Source organism: Branchiostoma floridae, chromosome 18, assembly GCF_000003815.2.
Source record: "Branchiostoma floridae strain S238N-H82 chromosome 18, Bfl_VNyyK, whole genome shotgun sequence".
NCBI lineage: Eukaryota > Metazoa > Chordata > Leptocardii > Amphioxiformes > Branchiostomatidae > Branchiostoma > Branchiostoma floridae.
Window position 1 is genome coordinate 4441551 of NC_049996.1, and position 20690 is coordinate 4462240.

Consider the following 20690-nt stretch of genomic DNA (forward strand, 5'->3'; position numbering starts at 1 on the left):
AGAGAACTAGATAATGAATTATGACTGATGGTTCCAATTTTTGTTATTTTATATCAACCTGTTGTATGTTTGTTACACCTCCCTTGTAATGTTATGGTATCTTAACATTTGAGGACAAATGTTCGGTGAGGGGGAGGTAGTGTAACGGCCATGACCTTTGACATATGAGATAATTAGGTAATGACCGTCTAGACCATATGAGGAGGAGCTGACATTAGCATATTAGGTAAACCCTGATTGGCTGGATGCCGACAGCATCCAACCAGTTTACCTGTGATGGGCGGAGTTATACATCCTATTGTCATGCTAGTTAACCTTAGAGATTGTATGAAGAGATTTAGTCAGTCGGTGCCCCAAGGACTCAGGTGAGGTTGTTTAAGTAGGGCTTCGTCCCTCTGTTGGATTGTGTACTAGTTAGTAAGTTAGACCAACTCTCTCTGTAAATATACTTAGCTCTCTGTATCATTATCCTAGACCTGTAACTGTAACTTGCTGTAGTCCTAAGTGAAACACATTGTATTATATGTTACTTGAGTTTAGCATAGGTTGAATAAACACGGCTCACAAATAGTAATCGACTGGTTTGGCTGAGTTCCTGATAAGTTAATATAGGACTTAGATACCAAACAACCCTATTGTTTCAAAGCCGACTCAGGAACGTGTAGTTCCCGACAAACAGACCCCGGTAACTCCAGTACCCCAAACATCGGGAAACGTGAAGGTGAGGGTTCTTGCTGACTCGTTATGGAATGACGTGGACCCGGCAATAATGTTCAAGGACAGAACCGCAACCATAACAAAATCAACCACACTTCGCAAGGCTTCCGAAAATGCTACCATGCTCCCTGACAACAACACAGAACTGGTCATCATTCATGTTGCGTCTAACGACATGGATAACACCAAAACCCGGAACGACAGCGTCAACATATGTGTAGAACAAACCGCCAAACTGATCGAACGTGCTAAGACATCATACCCAAACGCAAAAATCGCCATGTCACAAGTCTTGCCAAGAGGATCAAACACGCAGTCCACCCTCAACAAAAACATAGCCACCTACAACAATGCCATCGAACAGTCCTGCCTTGAAGACAACAAACTCATCTACATCAGACACAGACTTCTCTCTCAGGACCGTTCACTTTACAAACGTGACGGTATCCACCTCATACCTGACGCAGGCGGCGTCAAGTTGATGGTGGCTGATGTAAAGCGTACCCTGAGGCACCACCAGGAAGCCATGGACTCCAGACAGCGCACCAAACCAGCGAGAGGACCGCAGTGGATGCCAAACATCCAGCCCTACATGCAGCCCGGACAACACCCCCCACCCCACTGGAACACTCCACGGAACCCGTCGCAGATGTACTCGAGGCACCCAGCACGTGCACCAAGCCGCCAGGGGACCGACTGGAACCACACGAGAGACAAACAGCAGACTGTGGAGAAGCTGCTACATATGCTGACGGACTTCCTCAAGCAGTGAAAGTGAAACAGTAATGCACAGATTGGAATACTTTGGACAATCTGTGAGTATATATACACATCCAAGAAACACAGGTACACAATTTCGTTAAGATTGTATGTATGCACTCCGCTCACATGTAACCATGCTCTAACTATTGTCTGTGATATCTCTATTCCCCATTCGACACCTCCGACCCAAGAATGTCTATTCAAAAGGTAGCACTTAAGTTTTGTTCTTGGAACGTTCAAGGTGGTCTTCGGAGGAAATGTCAAGATGAAGAATTTGTTTCTAGTCTAGAAGAATATGATTTTGTGTGTCTCCAGGAGACCTGGCTTAAGCCAGGAGAACAATGTAGAATAGAATCTTTTAATTATTTTAGAAGTGATAGGGAAGTTAAAAAGACTGCCAAAAGGAATTCAGGCGGGATAGTCATAATGTTCAAAAACAAACTCACCAAAGGCCTTACAAAACTACCATCTAAACACCAAGATATCCTCTGGTGTAAGTTAGATAAGATATTCTTTGGCCTAGAGCAAGATCTGTTTGTCGGCTGTGTGTATTTCTCTCCGGAAAACTCATCAATCCCAGAAACGAAAAACAATTCCCTATTTGATATCGTGCAAGATGACATATGCAAATTCTCAAATCAAGGTAATGTCATGCTGCTTGGTGATTTTAACGCCAGAACAGCGTCCCTACAGGAAACAATAATTGAAGATGATTGTCTAAACCACGATTTCATAGATATAAAAGACATGCCTCATAGGGCTAGCTACGACAAAACAACTAATAGATATGGTAATAATTTAATTGACCTTTGTACAGCAGCCAATCTTAGTATCCTAAATGGCCGGGTCGCAGGAGATCTATCCGGTAAATTTACCTGCCACAAGTACAATGGTTCAAGTGTAGTTGATTACTTCATTGTTAGCTCGGAATTTCTCTCCAAAATTCAGTATTTGAAAGTGAACGACCTTTCTGTGTTTTCTGACCATTGTTTGTTGTCTTGTTCTATTTCGACAAATTATTCACCATACATAAAACAGGTTCAATTCCCGACTCATCCCCTGCCAAGTAAGTACATTTGGGATGATGACTCAAAAGCGAAATTCTCAGACACGTTATGTGATCCATCAACATTGAATGACATACAAAATTTTATGAACAAGTCATTCTGCAATGTAGACAGTGCAGTAAAGGAATTTGCCGGCATAATAACACGTGTAGCGGACAAATCTTTACGGAAAATTACTTTCAGGAACAAAAGAAGAAAGAAAAAGAAAAGTAAGCCATGGTACACCCCATCATGCGCCTCTCTGAAACGCAAAATTAATAACTTAGCTTCCCAGTTTTCAAAATGCCCGTGGAGACTTGATATCCGACACACATATTTCTGCAACCTTAAAGTCTACAAGAAGAAAATTAAAACAGAAAAAAGGCTTTTCAACGAAAGACAATGGCACAAGCTAAGCAAACTCAGTAAAGAAAATCCTCAAAAATTCTGGAGAGAATTAAAGCTACAAAAGCAGGATGAAAGTGATCAACAGGACATCGATAATAATATTAACCCCGAAGAGTGGAGAACCCACTTTAAAAACTTAAATGACCTCATTGAATGTAGTAAATCCGATAATGATTTCCAACAACATGTTTACAATGTGAGGCCTGAACTTGTCCAAACGGCTAACAAAAGCACTGAAGCACACTCTGTCAATACCGACCCTGCAGACAACATTACAGACAACATTATCCACACGCTAGAAAAACTTACAAAAAAACCGCTAGATTTCGACATTTCAAATGAAGAAATCTTGCAGGGGCTGCGTAAATTAAAATGCAGCAAAGCGTGTGGAACAGACTCCGTCATTAATGAAATGTTGAAAAATGCTGATACACAACTTATACCGCCATTGCATAAACTCTTTAATATGGTCCTTAGCTCTGGGTATTTCCCACACGAATGGAGCCAGAGCATTCTTGTCCCCATATACAAAAGCGGCAATCCGTCAAACCCCTCAAATTACCGAGGTATTGCCATCTCTAGCTGTGTCGGAAAGTTGTTCACATCAGTACTCAGCAACCGCTTACAACTACTATTAGAAAACAACAATATTCTGTCCCCCTTTCAATCCGGATTTAGAAAAGACTTTCGGACCAGTGATAATATCTTTGTGCTAAAATCTCTCATTGATAAACAGTTGTCTGTACCTGGAGGAAAACTATACACATGCTTTGTAGACTTCAGAAAAGCCTTTGACTCTGTGTGGAGAAATGGCTTATTCTACAAAGTCTTATCGTCAGGTATAGGTGGCAATTTCTTCAGAATTATACAATCAATGTACAGTAATATAGAGTATTGTGTAAAAACGTCTCACGGCCTTTCAGATTACTTCAGATCTTCTTGTGGTGTGCGACAGGGATGCAATCTAAGTCCACTCCTCTTAAATCTATTTGTCAATGATCTTCCAGCCACATTAACTTCACCATTATGCGACCCTGTAATCCTAAAAGATATCCCCATAAATAGCCTTCTTTGGGCAGACGATCTTGTGCTCATTTCACAAACAGAAAGGGGTCTTCAAAATTGCCTGGAAAGATTAGATAAATTTTGTTCCACGTGGAAACTGTCGATAAATAGAGAAAAAACTAAAATTATGATATTTTCAAAAAATGGAAGAACTTATTGTAATAAACGCTCCCCTTTTCAATCACAAGGACAAACTATAAATTTCACAAACTTTTACACTTACCTAGGAGTAGACATCACACCATCAGGATCATTCCACCGTGCCAATAAACAACTTAGAGTAAAAGCTATGCGAGCATCCTTTAAACTTAAATCATTGCTAGCATCAAATCATAATCCCTCAATATCTCTTGCCCTGGATTTATTCAATAGCCTAATCAAGCCGATCTTGCTCTATTGTGGGGAAATACTTGGAACAAACGCTCAAGGCAAAGAGCTCATTCTAAAAGGAATAGAGGAATATCCGAATGAAAGTGTTAGAGATACGGTCTCAAACATCATTTCCCCGATACTTGGACCAGGTATAGATATACTTAAGGCTACCCGTGTTGGTAAAAAATCTGATACACCATCTACCCGTCCTGTTCTTGTTCGATTTAGGAAGTATACTGACAAACTGAATATCATATATCAATCAGACGCCCTTAGAAATCAGAACGTAACACCAGAGCAGCCTATTATTTCTTACGAGATTCCCGATCTAGAACATGTACTACTTAACTACTGTAAGATATTACTTAGCGTTCCTAGAAGTTCTGTGAATGCCGCCGTACTGGGCGAACTAGGTATGTTTCCACTTTATATAGACACCCAGACACAACTGATTAAATATTGGCTTCGATTACACAATATGTCTAATGATAGAATTGTTAAAAAAGCATACGACATTGCTGTTGTACAAGAACATGAATGGATTACACATGTACAAGATATGCTATGCAGGCATGGTTTCCAAAATGTTTGGCTAAACCCTAATGTCGATGCCAAATATTTTGGAAACATGTTTAAGGAACGCCTAAAGGACACATTTCTTTCGAACTGGAGACAAAAGATAAGAAACTTTAGTAAACTGGCAACATATTCGAAAATTAAAACAACCTTCGCTCTAGAAAAATACCTGTTATCAATTCAAAACAGATCATTTACTAATAGCATAACAAAACTAAGGATTGGAGCACATGCTTTGGAAATTGAAAAGGGTCGTCACAAAAATATACCAGCTGAAAAGAGAATGTGTCCCATCTGCAAAGACAGTATTGAAGATGAATATCATTTCCTGATGATATGCCCTTATTACAATGAAGAAAGGAAAAAGTTATTGACAATGTATAACAACGGAACAACATTACCTAAAACAAGCAGAGAAATATTTGATGTACTTCTATCATGTCCTGACTCCATATCTGTGCACCTAGGCCAATTTATATATAATGCTATGCAAAAGAGAAGTAGTGCTTTAACAATGTGAAATACACTATGCCGCCATATATTATTCATATATCTTGCTAGACTAGTATACTGATGTAAGTAGTTTGTAGTTGTTAGTTACACGTAATTTGCCATACATTGTACCTGTTGCAATCGTTGTGCAATAAACTTGACTTGACTTGACTTGACTATCCTCAATATGCTCATTAGGATATGTGAATACTATCAGAGCAGGTAGGCAGATCTGTCACACTCATACTCAATATGCTCATCAGGATATGTGAATACTATCCTAGCAGGTAGGCTCATCTGTCACACTCATACTCAATATGCTCATCAGGATATGTGAATACTATCCTAGCAGGTAGACTCATCTGTCACACTCATCCTCAATATGCTCATCAGGATATGTGAATACTATCCTAGCAGGTAGGCAGATCTGTCACACTCATACTCAATATGTTCATCAGGATATGTAAATACTATCGGAGCAGGTAGGCTCATCTGTCACACTCATACTCAATATGCTCATCAGGATATGTGAATACTATCCTAGCAGGTAGGCAGATCTGTCACACTCATACTCAATATGCTCATCAGGATATGTGAATACTATCCTAGCAGGTAGGCTCATCTGTCACACTCATACTCAATATGCTCATCAGGATATGTGAATACTATCCTAGCAGGTAGGCAGATCTGTCACACTCATACTCAATATGCTCATCAGGATATGTGAATACTATCCTAGCAGGTAGGCAGATCTGTCACACTCATACTCAATATGCTCATCAGGATATGTGAATACTATCCTAGCAGGTATACATACTATTAGGCAGATCTGTCACACTCATACTCAATATGCTCATCAGGATATGTGAATACTATCCTAGCAGGTAGGCTCATCTGTCACACTCATCCTCAATATGCTCATCAGGATATGTGAATACTATCCTAGCAGGTAGGCTCATCTGTCACACTCATACTCAATATGCTCATCAGGATATGTGAATACTATCCTAGCAGGTAGGCTCATCTGTCACGCTTATCCTCAATATGCTCATCAGGATATGTGAATACTATCCTAGCAGGTAGGCAGATCTGTCACACTCATACTCAATATGCTCATCAGGATATGTGAATACTATCCTAGCAGGTAGGCTCATCTGTCACACTCATCCTCAATATGCTCATCAGGATATGTGAATACTATCCTAGCAGGTAGGCTCATCTGTCACACTCATACTCAATATGCTCATCAGGATATGTGAATACTATCCTAGCAGGTAGGCTCATCTGTCACACTCATCCTCAATATGCTCATCAGGATATGTGAATACTATCCTAGCAGGTAGGCTCATCTGTCACACTCATACTCAATATGCTCATCAGGATATGTGAATACTATCCTAGCAGGTAGGCTCATCTGTCACACTCATCCTCAATATGCTCATCAGGATATGTGAATACTATCCTAGCAGGTAGGCTCATCTGTCACACTCATACTCAATATGCTCATCAGGATATGTGAATACTATCCTAGCAGGTAGGCTCATCTGTCACACTCATACTCAATATGCTCATCAGGATATGTGAATACTATCCTACAATGTAGCAGGTAAGTTGAGCTGTCAAACATTGGTATTCATCTCAGTCTATTCTAATTGGTGTTAAGCCTCTTTTGTCCTGACAGTGTCCACAAGTAGACAAATCTAAAAGAAATTTGGTAGCTACATTCTTTTCTGTATGATAGGGACCATGCTATATCTACATGATACTGAATTGAAGGCACAATTAATCTGGCCATGCCAGAGTGTCAACTGTTTTACTGTTAGAGTAACAATGTTAATTGATGTACCCAGAGTAACAATGTTAATTGATGTACCTTATCTTATTCCCCCTCACACAGGGACCCAGATGGAGCTATCATCCGACCCCTCCCTCGAGCCAAGAGACTGGTAGCAGAGACAACATGTCTGCCACATATTGTACAGGTTAGTGGGGAGCTGGCTTGTGTCATGCCATCATGCATTTTCCATGTCAAGAAATTTAATAGTTGAAAATTTTAGAATGAAATATTTCCATTCAGTACAATTATTTCAGAGCCAAATAAAGTATTTGATTTTTAATATACAATTGCTATCCTACTATAAGAGGATTTTCAAGGCAAATCTTCTCATGATGTCAGCTTTTCAACATTTTAAGTGCATAATGTTTTGCTCTTTCTTTAGCTTTATGTAACATATGTCTGGCACTTAGTTCTTTCCTTCAGCCTTTGACCACATGCCTGAATTTTAGCTGAAGCTTGTCTTTCAAAAGTCTGACTTGTGATTGGTTCTTTTGGCTGTAGTGTGTCCTTGACTTGTGGTTGGTTCTTTTGGCTGTAGTGTGTCCTTGACTTGTGGTTGGTTCTTTTTGCAGCTGCTGTTGTTTGTCTTTTTCTGCCTTGTGATTGGTTCCTTCCTGCAGCTGCTGTTGTTTGTCTTTTTCTGACTTGTGATTGGTTCCTTCCTGCAGCTGCTGCTGACCTTTGACCCCGTGCTTGTGGAGAAGGTTGCCACGGTGATGTGGCACATCATGCAGGACAACCCCCAGCTGCCACGCCTGTACCTGAGCGGGGTGTTCTTCTTTATCATGATGTACACGGGGTCCAACATTGTACCTGTGGCCAGGTGAGTTCACACTGCTGAGGTGAAGGCAGCAAATTTCGTATTGGGGGGGGGGTCAAACTTTTAAAACATTTTCAGCACATAGAGTGCCGAAGGTGCGACATTCCTAGGGGGTCCTGGGGTATGCCAGACTATGCTCAATCTAATGGCAATTCTATTAAACAGACACATCACTGATGGTTTTATGTGAGGGAGATGGCCCAAAAATATTTTCATGATTTCTACCGCAGAAGGCGTGATCTGTCGCAAGGTTGGTCTGGGGAAATTTTCAAATTACAACTCCATTTTCTGTATTTTGAGGGACAAATTATGCTGACAAATTTAGTGCCATTTGTGTTAAAGAAATGCATGTTTGAGGGCGTCTATTATGACCCACGCCCACACAAGGTACGTTGTGGGTGCCAAAAATGGGGTTGATACCCAGTGTCAAACAGTAGGAAAATGAATTCATTTGGCTGGACAAGTCTGCAACCTCCAAATGACATTTTCTGCAATGACACACCTGTTTTTCTTTAGATCAGTGCACAATTTTAAGATCGGCGGATCTTCATACTATTAGGTCTCTGAATAAAGTTCGAAATAAAGTTCCTATATGGGGAACATTCGGTGCCAGCGTCTTTTCTGAAGATCTTGCGTAAGTGTGGGTGGTTAGCTTGAGGTTGTCCTGTCCTACGTACTCTAAAAACAAGAATTATCATAAATTAGCTTTTATACTGCTGAATAGAATAAGAACAGTTGTATGATAATGATTCTGTCCTGACTCCAGGTTCCTGAAGTACACGCACACCCAGCAGGCGTTCCGAGCGGAAGACGCCAAGTCTAGTGACATCATGCAGCGGAGCATCCTGGGACAGATCCTGCCCGAGGCCATGGTCCACTACCTGGAGAACTACGGCGCCGAGAAGTTCAGCGAAATCTTCCTGGGAGAGTTCGACACTCCGGAGGCCATCTGGAGCAGTGAGATGAGGTGAGTCTTTAAGTTAGAACTCTTCCTTCATATCTTCTTAAGTCTGCAGTAAGAAGTTAGGCGAAATCTTCCTAGGAGAGTTCAACACTCCGGAGGCTATCTGGAGTAGTGAGATGAGGTGAATCTTAACGTCTTAGACATTTTCTTCATATCTTAAAGTTTGTAAGTTTGTATACTAAAGATGCTGTGAATTTAAGAGTGTGCTTGTTGCACATTTACTCAAGAAGCCTTGGATGAATCCTGATGATAATGTACAGCCACTCATGATCGAGTATGGCAAGTCTACTGTTGATATTTGGTAGGTGGGTATGGGTTAGGAGAACAAAGGTCAAGTTTTAAAATTGGCTACCTAGCAACTTTCTAAGGTACTGCAGTGGAACTTCTGGTTCGGATATCTTGTGCGCTGTGGTCACGATTTTTTGGTCGTAGATAGGCACTGAATACATTTAGCTAATGATGCAGAAGATACAATGTAAGTGCACGTTTTGGCACCCTAGTTTCGTAATACTAGCTAATCAGAGACAATAAGTAATTTTTGCAAATCTAGCTAGCGAGGAAGCAAGGTAAAATCCTAGCCATGGTGGCATTCTAAGAATTAGCCATATGTGATTTTCCCTGAAACATTAATGTTTTTGTTTAAGATACAGTAACTGTAACAACAGTTGCTACAGCTATTATTATCCATTCATGCCATTCAGTAGATTTAGTTCTTTGCACAAGTGTTCATGATAAGTGTGACCATTTCCACTGTTTCCCAGACGCATGATGATAGAGAAGATAGCAGCACACATCGCAGACTTCTCTCCACGCCTGCAGTCCAACACCCGCGCCCTGTACCAGTACTGCCCCATCCCCCACATCTCATACCCCCCGCTCGAGAATGAACTCTTCTGCAACATCTACTACCTGCGCAACCTGTGCAACACCACCAAGTTCCCCGACTGGCCAATCAAGGAGCCTGTAAGTTTGTGCTGTCCAATCACATCACTGCATGAACGTTTAGCCATTCACAGCTTTACCTCTGAAAGGCCAATAAGGGAGCTTTTAAGTTTGTGCTGTCCAATCACAAGAGCTGGTACCTATGCATGAAAGTCTAACCTATTACAGCTATACATATGTAAGGCCAGTAAGGGAGCTTTTTGTCTGTCTAACACAAAAAGATGTGTTTGTTACGCCTGGCCAACCATTGCAATGTTTGAGTGTCAACTTTCTTGAAATTTTTTGTGATTTTCGCATGTCCCCAGCATTCCAAACTACATGTTTCAGCTATCACGATGTCCATATTTTGCATGTTTTTATATAGCCATAGAATTTCACATGGTCAAGTATAACAGTTACTGTGAGGTTGTCTTTGATGTGGATGTTGTCATGATGAGTCTTGTTATCTTCCAGGTGAAACTCCTTAAAGACATCCTTGAAGCCTGGAAGTCTGAGGTGGAGAAGAAACCCCCGTCCATGTCTGTGGAGGAGGCTTATGATGTGCTGAACCTGCCTAAGGGGGAAGGAGGGTGAGTATAGGGATGGACAAGCTGAGGGTTGGGGTGGGGCAGTTTTAGTGTAGGCTGGGTTCCTTTCTAAAGATCTCCTGTGGGTTCCAACCCGCATTTGCAGCCTTGTTGTGCACGTATGGTGTAGGAGATAATGTTTGGTAAGTTTTGAGCATCTATCATCATGAATGCAATTTGCATTGTAAATGAGCATGGAAAGATAATTGAATGAATGGGGAGCAGTCTCAGTATGGTAAGATCGTAGTTGTACCTTGAAGTTCATTCTTCAGTTTGTGGCTCAAACATGACAATTGTTGCATACATTGCCAGAGGTAGAGCAATTTCTCCAGATATTAATGACTCTGTGTATTGCCTTGTTGTAGATTTTTATCTACCTCATTCTGTGAAAAAAAGCAGCAAGCTTCATTCTGGTGAAGGTTGTGTTTTTCTCTCTCAACACAGTTGGACCACAGTTTTAACATGATTATGACAAATGAGTGTTCTATTTTGCTATGGTCTACATAATGTACATCTTCGTTCTTTTTGGTGAAAATGTTTCTACAGCCATGAGGAGGGGAAGATCCGTAAGGCGTACTTCCGGCTGGCCCAGAAGTACCATCCTGACAAGAACCCTGAGGGCAGGGTGAGTACAGCTTTAAAGGGGCATTCCACTCCAGAAGGGAGTCTTGTTTCCAATAGATAATGTGTCAATGAATACATAATCAGCTGAATGCACCTTGGGATGAATTGCGCTATGTGTGTTTTGTAAAACAATATGACACTCAATAAACCCATGCAGACCCTTCCCATGCATTCCCTAATATGCACTTTGTTTATCGTGCATATTTTCGGAATAAATGAGGTTCGCTGAGCACACCGAGAAAGCAAATTGCTCATAATATAGCAAAGAATACAAGAACAAGACAAGATTTCTTAGCGAACCTGAAATTAGTTTTGTAACCTTACCCAAAAATTTTGCATTGTATTCAGCCATAGGATTAATTCAATTAGAGGGTACTCTGGGAGTTTAGTAGAAGACTGAATGCTTTTGAGGCACGTGAAGCAACTGGGTACTTGATCGTGTAATATGAAGTAGTATGCATATATTACTTCCTAAAATTGATATCTATCGGAAAATAACACTCCCGTATGGAGTGGAATGCCCCTTTAAGGAACATACATTGTCCTCCGTAAACTATTCACCCCATTCAAGCTCTGGTTCACTGATGAGGCCTTCTATAAATTGACTTGCATGGTCAGGTACCAGTTGATAGAGAAACAATTTTGAATTTTCATCTAGAATACAAATAAGAGTTTTTATTGCCTCCAAGTCGTACAGTTCTTGTAGTGACATGGTAATAGGGTTTGAACAAGCATGTGTGTGTTTGATCCTGTTGCTCTGATTGAATGAGTAATACATGATTCCTGCAATGATTAATGACGTGGGGTGCCAGGCTGTATGTTGTAAAAGAATTGATCAGGGGAGCAAACAGGATGGATACGACAAAACTAGGAGTGTCTAATAGAGATAAGTATGTTCTTTTATCTTAAAAGAACATACTATTAGACACTCCTAGTTTTGTTGATTACTTTGGGATTATATGAATTTAATATGTCTTGCCTAAATTCTTACATACATGAGGCCATGTTGATTGGTTGAGATATTTTGTTTTGCCAAACATAAATTCGTTGTGACTATCAGTTTTTTACCGTGGCAGTCTGTTTCTTTGTTTCTTTGCGTTTTAGTAATCATCTTGACTGCTCTGTCAGCCTGTGTTCATTGATAGCATTTAAAGAGTTTCCTCTACTTTCTTTTATATTCTTTTATGGTCTAATGTTTCAACTACCACCCTTTGTCATATACATTGTACGTCTTTACTCGTCTTGTTCTTTTGTTGTTGAAGATTTACGTCTTTTCTGTTCTTCTGTGTTTGTGTGTGTTTTTTGTTGTTGTCCTGTCCCTTCTCAAGGCCCCAGAGTTGTTTAAGGTAGGGATGTATGTGGGAATGATTCTTTGTCTTGTAAGTGTGATTGATCATCAAATGAAAGTTGTAGGACTTTCAAAGGAGTCAGAGTGCAAGTTTTACATTTGGTTGAAAATCTGTCCTATGAACAGGTATACATACCAAGACATAATAATCAACAGGGCAATCTGTTCCTCTACAATGAGCATTGACAATTACAGCATGAAAGTAATATTATCATCTAATAAGTTAAACATAAATTATAATTGATTTAAAAAGAAACAGAAATCCTTACATGATTTAAATGCTTTTTGTCAGTTTTTGTCAGTGATTGATATGTTTGAAAATTTAATCCAGGGTTGTGGGGGAAAACTTTTGAATTCAATTGGATTCAAGTCCTAGAAAGATTCTTCAGCTGTCTGATAATCCAATTCTGTCTGTTTTTGCAGGAAATGTTTGAGAAAGTAAACAAGGCGTACGAGTTCCTGTGCAGCAAGTCTTCCCAGCGTCCCGAGGGGCCGGACCCGATGAACATCGTCCTCATCCTCCAATCACAGAGCATCCTCTTCAAGAGATACAGGGATGGTGAGATGTCCGAAAATATTACTTCGTCAAAAATCGTAGAAGCAACAATATTATAGCTGCTATGAAATAAACAGCTTGACTTTTTACATTTCTGGGACAGATTCTCACTTTAAAGGTTTAAGGATGGTAAGACTAAGATATCTAAAATAGGTTGATACAAGAATCTTTCATTATGTTTTTGATCATCATTTTCTTAATATGCTGTCGCATTTTGCTGATCATTCCATATGATTGTTCTGAATATGTTATGGTCAGCAATTTCAAATCCTCAATCTGAATTCATTGTTCTACCAGACTGAGTGAATTTTATGATCATGTAGTTGTTGCCATTAAGATTCGTCACTAATGATCTAAAATTGATAATATTGGTATGGAACAATGACGGCTGAGACTCAAAAAAATTTGACTGCTTTTGACTTTATTCATCTTTCAGGGTTCTAGCTAGTGCATTTTAGCGTAGTGGCCCACTACGCTAAAATTTGTGACCACTACGCTGAAATAAGGGCCACTACGCTTATTTTAACTATCATTTGCTTGTTCAACAATGTCTAATCAATGTCTGAACAAAAAAAAAATGATATGCCATTCAAAACTGACTAAAAAATCCTCCAACTTTTAACTCTACATTTTCAAAATCTGACCGTGAAAAGGCTAAGACTCCCGTTCCACACCAATCTCCTGAGTGGTCACTTTGCTACCATGCCATTCCCACTACGCTAAAATGAAATCCTGGCTAGAACCCTGTCTTTCTCAAAAATGACAGAGATCCTTCTTCCGTTCTCCTTCCATTTATGCCTTTTATGTGCCTCTCTATTTCAGTGTGCTCTGACTTGAGTTTACAATAATATTGACCAACCAGCATTAAGGATATCATTTTGCCCTGGTGTTATTGGATCTGACGGTCTTTAGTAACTTGAAGGAAATTTATTTTGTTTATTTATTATAATAATAAATTCTTTAGCAAAAGCTTGTAATAATACTATCATGGCCTCTTCTTCAGTTTTGGCACCATACAAGTACGCTGGCTACCCCATGCTCATCAAAACCATCCGGATGGAAACCGGTGACGACCAGCTCTTCTCCAAGTCTGCGCCTCTTCTCACGGCCGCGAGCGAACTCGCCTTCCACACGGTCAACTGTTCTGCGCTGAACGCGGAGGAGCTGCGGAGAGAGAACGGTATCGAGGTCTTGCAGGAGGCGTTCTCGCGGTGTATCAGTGTGCTGAGCAAGTCCAGTAAACCTGACGATCTGGCTGTGCAGGTGGGCCTGGCTGTTTCACATTAGCCATTGATTTAAAGCCACCTTTCTGTTAAACATAGTACCAGTTTCGTATGGTATCTATGTACTGCTTACGATCAGACTGTAAGGTTTGATTCACTCATGATCATACTGGAAAGGACCTCTACCTGCAGTGTACTGTTACAATAGGATCTTTCACATGCTCAAAGTGACTGGCTCTCCCGTCTGATTTAGAACGCACAGATATAAAAAAAGAACCTACTCATGATCATGGTCTAGAGCTCTCCAAATATACAGTTAGTAGAAGCCGCTTAATTGCACAGCTTATTTGCCAGTGAATTTCGTGCAATTATATTAATATCAAGTGTTCATAACTAATATCCGAGACTCATAATGATGGTGGAAAGCTGATAATTAACCACAATTTAAGCCTTAGATTTTGTATGACAGCTACTGTAATGGTTGTATAATTACCTAGTACCTACATCTGCCTGAAGATGGCTCAGCTCATACAAATGTAGATCATCAGCTTAAAATTTCAGTGGTAGAAATAAACTTTATTCAATTTGTTTGTGTATTGTTTTTTCAGGTGTCCTTGCATCGGGTGCTTAACTGTAGCTGTAGATAACTAATAGTATATGAATCAGCTTGAAAAGTTTGTGTATTCTGAACTGTTATTGTTTGTTGACAATCATGTTAAACTTTGTTGTTTGTTCAGGTGTGCATGCACATCAGCAGGTGCTATGCTGTAGCTGCACAGTTTGAGGGTTGCAGAGAGAAGATCATTGAGATCCCAGCCATTATTAAGGACCTGTGCAGAATCCTGTACTATAAGGTGGGTACAGAAACATGGTAGGGTGGTGTACATAGGTATGAATTGTGGACATTTTATAGAATGAGAATAAATTGGAACAACTGAAGATCTTTTAGGGAAAGCTGGTACCATTTTTTTTCATATCGGTAATCCCATGGAGTGTGCTTGCATAAATATGTATAAAAGGAAGCTTGTTTTTAGATAAAGCATTGAACTTTTGCATAAAGCGTGTTAGTAAAATGTTCCAAACTGTTGACTCTGAGTATAGTAGCTTTTAAATGTATGATTTATCAATTTGAAAGCATTTCACTTACAATTCATAACAAACACTGTCAAGAAAATCAAACATTGTCATAATTTACCATCTGCAGTCACTGTGATGTTTCCTAATAACCACTGTCGTGACAGATACCATAATTGATTTAAAAACTTTAGGCAGGTGCCCTGTGAGAGCTGCTACAGCTGTAAATCTCTAACTATACTCACAAAACTTTAATTTGTGTCTTTATCAGGACCTGCCCAGGATGTGCAGTGTAGCTACAGAATGTGTGTCTGCCTTCTGTGTGGATTACTACCTACAGAACCACCTGTAAATCTCTGTATACTCATGAAACTCTTGTGTCATCCCCAGGACTTGCCCAGGATGTGCAGTGTAGCTACAGAATGTGTGTCAGCCTTCTGTGTGGATTATTACCTACAGAACCACCTGCTCCAGGCAGGGGTGCTGTGGCACCTCCTACAACTGTAAATCTCTGTAACTTATAAAACTCTTGTGTCATCCCCAGGACCTGCCCAGGATGTACAGTGTAGCTACAGAATGTGTGTCAGCCTTCTGTGTGGATTACTACCTACAGAACCACCTGTAAATCTCTGTATACTCATGAAACTCTTGTGTCATCCCCAGGACTTGCCCAGGATGTGCAGTGTAGCTACAGAATGTGTGTCAGCCTTCTGTGTGGATTATTACCTACAGAACCACCTGCTCCAGGCAGGGGTGCTGTGGCACCTCCTACAACTGTAAATCTCTGTAACTTATAAAACTCTTGTGTCATCCCCAGGACCTGCCCAGGATGTGCAGTGTAGCTACAGAATGTGTGTCAGCCTTCTGTGTGGATTACTACCTACAGAACCACCTGTAAATCTCTGTATACTCATGAAACTCTTGTGTCATCCCCAGGACCTCCCTAGGATGTGTAGTGTAGCTTAGACAGGATGTGTGTCAGCCTTCTGTGTGGATTACTATACAGAACCACCTGCTCCAGGCAGGGGTGCTGTGGCACCTCCTACAACTGTAAATCTCTGTAACTTATAAAACTCTTGTGTCATCCCCAGGACCTGCCCAGGATGTGCAGTGTAGCTACAGAATGTGTGTCTGCCTTCTGTGTGGATTATTACCTACAGAACCACCTGCTCCAGGCAGGGGTGCTGTGGCACCTCCTACAACTGTAAATCTCTGTAACTTATAAAACTCTTGTGTCATCCCCAGGACCTGCCCAGGATGTGCAGTGTAGCTACAGAATGTGTGTCTGCCTTCTGTGTGGATTATTACCTACAGAACCACCTGCTCCAGGCAGGGGTGCTGTGGCACCTCCTACAACTGTAAATCTCTGTAACTTATAAAACTCTTGTGTCATCCCCAGGACCTGCCCAGGATGTACAGTGTAGCTACAGAATGTGTGTCAGCCTTCTGTGTGGATTGCTACCTACAGACTGAACCACCTGTAAATCTCTGTATACTCATGAAACTCTTGTGCCATCCCCAGGACTTGCCCAGGATGTGCAGTGTAGCTACAGAATGTGTGTCTGCCTTCTGTGTGGATTACTACCTACAGAACCACCTGTAAATCTCTGTATACTCATGAAACTCTTGTGTCATCCCCAGGACCTGCCCAGGATGTGCAGTGTAGCTACAGAGTGTGTGTCTGCCTTCTGTGTGGATTATTACCTACAGAACCACCTGTAAATCTCTGTATACTCATGAAACTCTTGTGTCATCCCCAGGACTTGCCCAGGATGTGCAGTGTAGCTACAGAATGTGTGTCTGCCTTCTGTGTGGATTATTACCTACAGAACCACCTGTAAATCTCTGTATACTCATGAAACTCTTGTGTCATCCCCAGGACTTGCCCAGGATGTGCAGTGTAGCTACAGAATGTGTGTCTGCCTTCTGTGTGGATTACTACCTACAGAACCACCTGCTCCAGGCAGGGGTGCTGTGGCACCTCCTACAACTGTAAATCTCTGTAACTTATAAAACTCTTGTGTCATCCCCAGGACCTGCCCAGGATGTGCAGTGTAGCTACAGAATGTGTGTCTGCCTTCTGTGTGGATTACTACCTACAGAACCACCTGCTCCAGGCAGGGGTGCTGTGGCACCTCCTACTCTACCTCTTCCACTATGACTACACACTGGAGGAGGGAGGGGTGGAGAAGTCAGATGAATCCAACCAACAGGTAGGTGGGGGAGGGGTTCATCTATAAGTGGGTTCATTGTACCAACTGCACATGCAGTTTGCTGCATTGTGGGTAAATGTCAAAGTTGAAAAAGGCCTCTGAGACAAAACACACCCGGACGTGTATAATGTTTGAAACATGTGATGTCTAGACAAGATTTTGTTTACAAGTTAGGGGCCTTCAATTTTGACCTTTTGCATGTGCACTTGGAACCTTGAATCTGCTTATTACAGATCTCTTTACCTTCACCAGCACTGTCACATGCACCTCTTGCACCTAGCTTTAGAACTGTTGATTTTGATGACCTGGTAATATCGAAATGGTTTCAGAAAATGTACATTGTAAGTCTGAGAAATGAATACCTTTGTACTGTCAATCATTGTCTCTTTTCACTGGTGAAAGGTCAAGGGTGAAAGGTCACACATTGATTTCGTAGAGTTATATTTTCTCAAGCACTGGTTGTATGAGCTTCGGTGAGTGCTATCACTGTCATGATAACACTTTGACAGATATGTGTGGCTATACACACTTTCCCACTGCTTGAATGACCTTGAATGATTGCTGTTTCTATGGCGATTCTGTGATTGACAGCTCTCCTCTTTTCCATGCTTCTCAAGTCGGAGTTTGACCACCCAAATAACTTGCAAGTAAGTCACATTGCGAAACACCTTCTTCCGCTCCTTGTTTCTACTGTTTCATTCTGATCAGTTCCCTTTATTATATGTGTGATCACCATGCCATGTTACATGATGTGTTGTGTTGTGTAGTAGAATCTCTTTTCAGTATAAGATCTAAATGTTTTTGTCACCCAGTGGAAAAAACATGTTGTTTTGCACTTACAACAATGTACAGTCACTCACTAATACCAATGAAGTTTGACATCCAGGTAATATAAAAGATCATATACAATGCAAAAGTCACTGACAACACATGCAACTGGATATACATGCAGTCTTGTTAATATGGTCAGATAATAGATTTGCCATCTACTATAATGATCTTTTGTCATTGACTGTTTACAAAATCAATATCAGTCACTAATGAAACACAGTGGATGCCATCTGATGTCTCTTTACAAAATCTATCCAGTAGTCCAAGTCACTTTTCTATAATGTACACTCCATAGACCGTCTGTCTATTACTGTAAATGCAGAAATGTTCGCGGTGGATTAATGTTCGCGGTGGTCACCGCGAATTTAAAACCACCGCGAACATTTTTTCTGTTATGGTATTAGACTGCAGTCTATGGTGTTACCGCGAACTTAAATCCACCGCGAAAGTTCCCTTTTCCCGCCTCCGCGAAATTAAATCCCCGCGAACTTAAATGCATTTACAGTATGTAACACATCACATCCCTGCACTACACAAGTTGTCAGAGTTGTCTTCTACTAAGTTACCCTATTCTGAAAACCAAACTTGATGAGAGCTCATGGCTTAGGGAATTCTTTAGAAATCATGTCATCGTACATACACCTATTGTACTCTCATCCCCCAAAACATGGACATATGTCCATCCAAATGACTGGTGGATAGCAATCCTCCGGCTTGCCAAGGAGTGCCAGAGGTAACCTTATGATATCACTGTCACACAGCACGAAAATGATAGGCTAACTTGTCTATGAGCTTTAGATGACATATTTGGCAGTCATACACAAGTTGTCTCTTAATCATTGTCTTATTTTCGTACATGGCCCAATGTTCTCAGGTCACCAAGCCCTACTCTGCTTAAAGGGTTCATATTCACTGAATTTCAGGCAAAGAAAATATGCGCAACCCTCTGTCGATTTTAAAATCTGGCATAATTTTCATTAAATATGGCATAAGCTCATTGGCTCAGGGTGACAGCATTAACAAAGTCCAAAGAAGATTGGTTATTTTATAGGTATGTTTGGTGATATGTGCATTTTTGTAATCCTGGCTGGAACAAAATTTATCTTAGTTCAAATTTAGAAACACCTGGTTCAAAACCAAAATTACTTCCCTTTTGTAGTTTAGGAGATGGCCAACAAGCTGGCCCAAAATTAATCTAAGTTCTAATTTAGGAACATCTGGTTTTAACCAAAACTTCTTTCCTTTGCTAATTTAGGAGGTGGCCAACAACCTGGCCCGGCTGAGTATGCAGGCGCTGGCCCGGTTAGGGGGCTACCTGGACGGGGACCAGAAAACACCAGACAACCCCGCCGTGAAGAGGTCCATAGCAGCCATGTTAACTCCTTATCTCAGCAGGCAGCTCAACAAGGACGACCCTCGGGAGGTAGGTTAAAGGTCAGGGATCAGGGGTTAGAGGTCACACAAGTCGTGGAAAAGGATAAGAAAAGTATTAGCTATGAAGAGGTCCATAGCAGCCATGTTAACTCCTTATCACAGCTGGCAGACAACAAGGACAACCCTTGGGAGGTAGGTTAAAGGTCAGGGGTCAGGGGATGGAGGTCACATAAGCCATAAAAGTCTGAACAACCCAGCTGTTGATTAGAGGTCGATAGCCGCCATATTATCTTGCTACTTACCTCAGCAGGCAAATTAGTAAGAAAGAACCTTGGGAGATAGGTCAGAGGTCAAGGTTCAAGTAAAGAGGTCATGTATTGACAGTGCAAGTTACATACAGCATGTCTTCAAGGATGATGAAGAGACCAAAAAAAATTATTGACCGGGCCATTAGAATGATGGAGTCCATCTGGCCAAGTTTAAAAGAAGAATGCTCAATTTGTTTCAGTTTAGTTAGCTTAAGCTGGAAGGAGATCAACAGTTGTTGTCCCATTTTTGCAGGTGCTGAAGATCCTAAACAGCAACACAGAGAACCCGTACCTGATCTGGGACAACGGGACCAGGATGGAGCTCACAGAGTTCCTCCAGACCCAGCAGTCGGAGAAGATCCGTACCGGGGAGTGCGATCCTTCGTACGGCGCAGACTTCTGCTTCACCATACATGAGAAGGAACTGCAGGTGGGAGAGATCTACGTCAGGGTGTACAACGAACAACCCACATTCCCACTGGAGGTGAGTACTGGAGACAAGTTCGGGGTCTGTAGGGCTACAGGTTACAGTTACAGGTGAGAGAGATCTACGTCAGGGTGTACAACGAACA

The 20690-nt window shown here is 41.1% G+C and overlaps 1 protein-coding gene across 10 annotated transcripts in view; it reads left to right on the forward strand.

Annotated features, from left to right (window-relative positions):
* The window catches only part of LOC118405281 (dnaJ homolog subfamily C member 13-like), an 87169-nt gene that overhangs the window by 46685 nt on the left and 19794 nt on the right, over positions 1–20690 (forward strand). For 4 of the 10 annotated variants that reach the window (XM_035804691.1, XM_035804696.1, XM_035804693.1 and 1 more), the window contains 14 exons: positions 7336–7420; positions 7944–8098; positions 8862–9062; positions 9821–10022; positions 10455–10570; positions 11114–11192; positions 12520–12537; positions 12963–13098; positions 14099–14358; positions 15056–15172; positions 17426–17605; positions 18223–18252; positions 19692–19859; positions 20372–20602. In XM_035804691.1, the coding sequence (XP_035660584.1) occupies positions 7336–7420; positions 7944–8098; positions 8862–9062; positions 9821–10022; positions 10455–10570; positions 11114–11192; positions 12520–12537; positions 12963–13098; positions 14099–14358; positions 15056–15172; positions 17426–17605; positions 18223–18252; positions 19692–19859; positions 20372–20602 (1978 nt within the window). The remainder of the gene's footprint in view (positions 1–7335; positions 7421–7943; positions 8099–8861; positions 9063–9820; positions 10023–10454; positions 10571–11113; positions 11193–12519; positions 12538–12962; positions 13099–14098; positions 14359–15055; positions 15173–17425; positions 17606–18222; positions 18253–19691; positions 19860–20371; positions 20603–20690) is intronic. The other 6 variants (XM_035804698.1, XM_035804700.1, XM_035804699.1 and 3 more) reach the window with 3 other exon arrangements.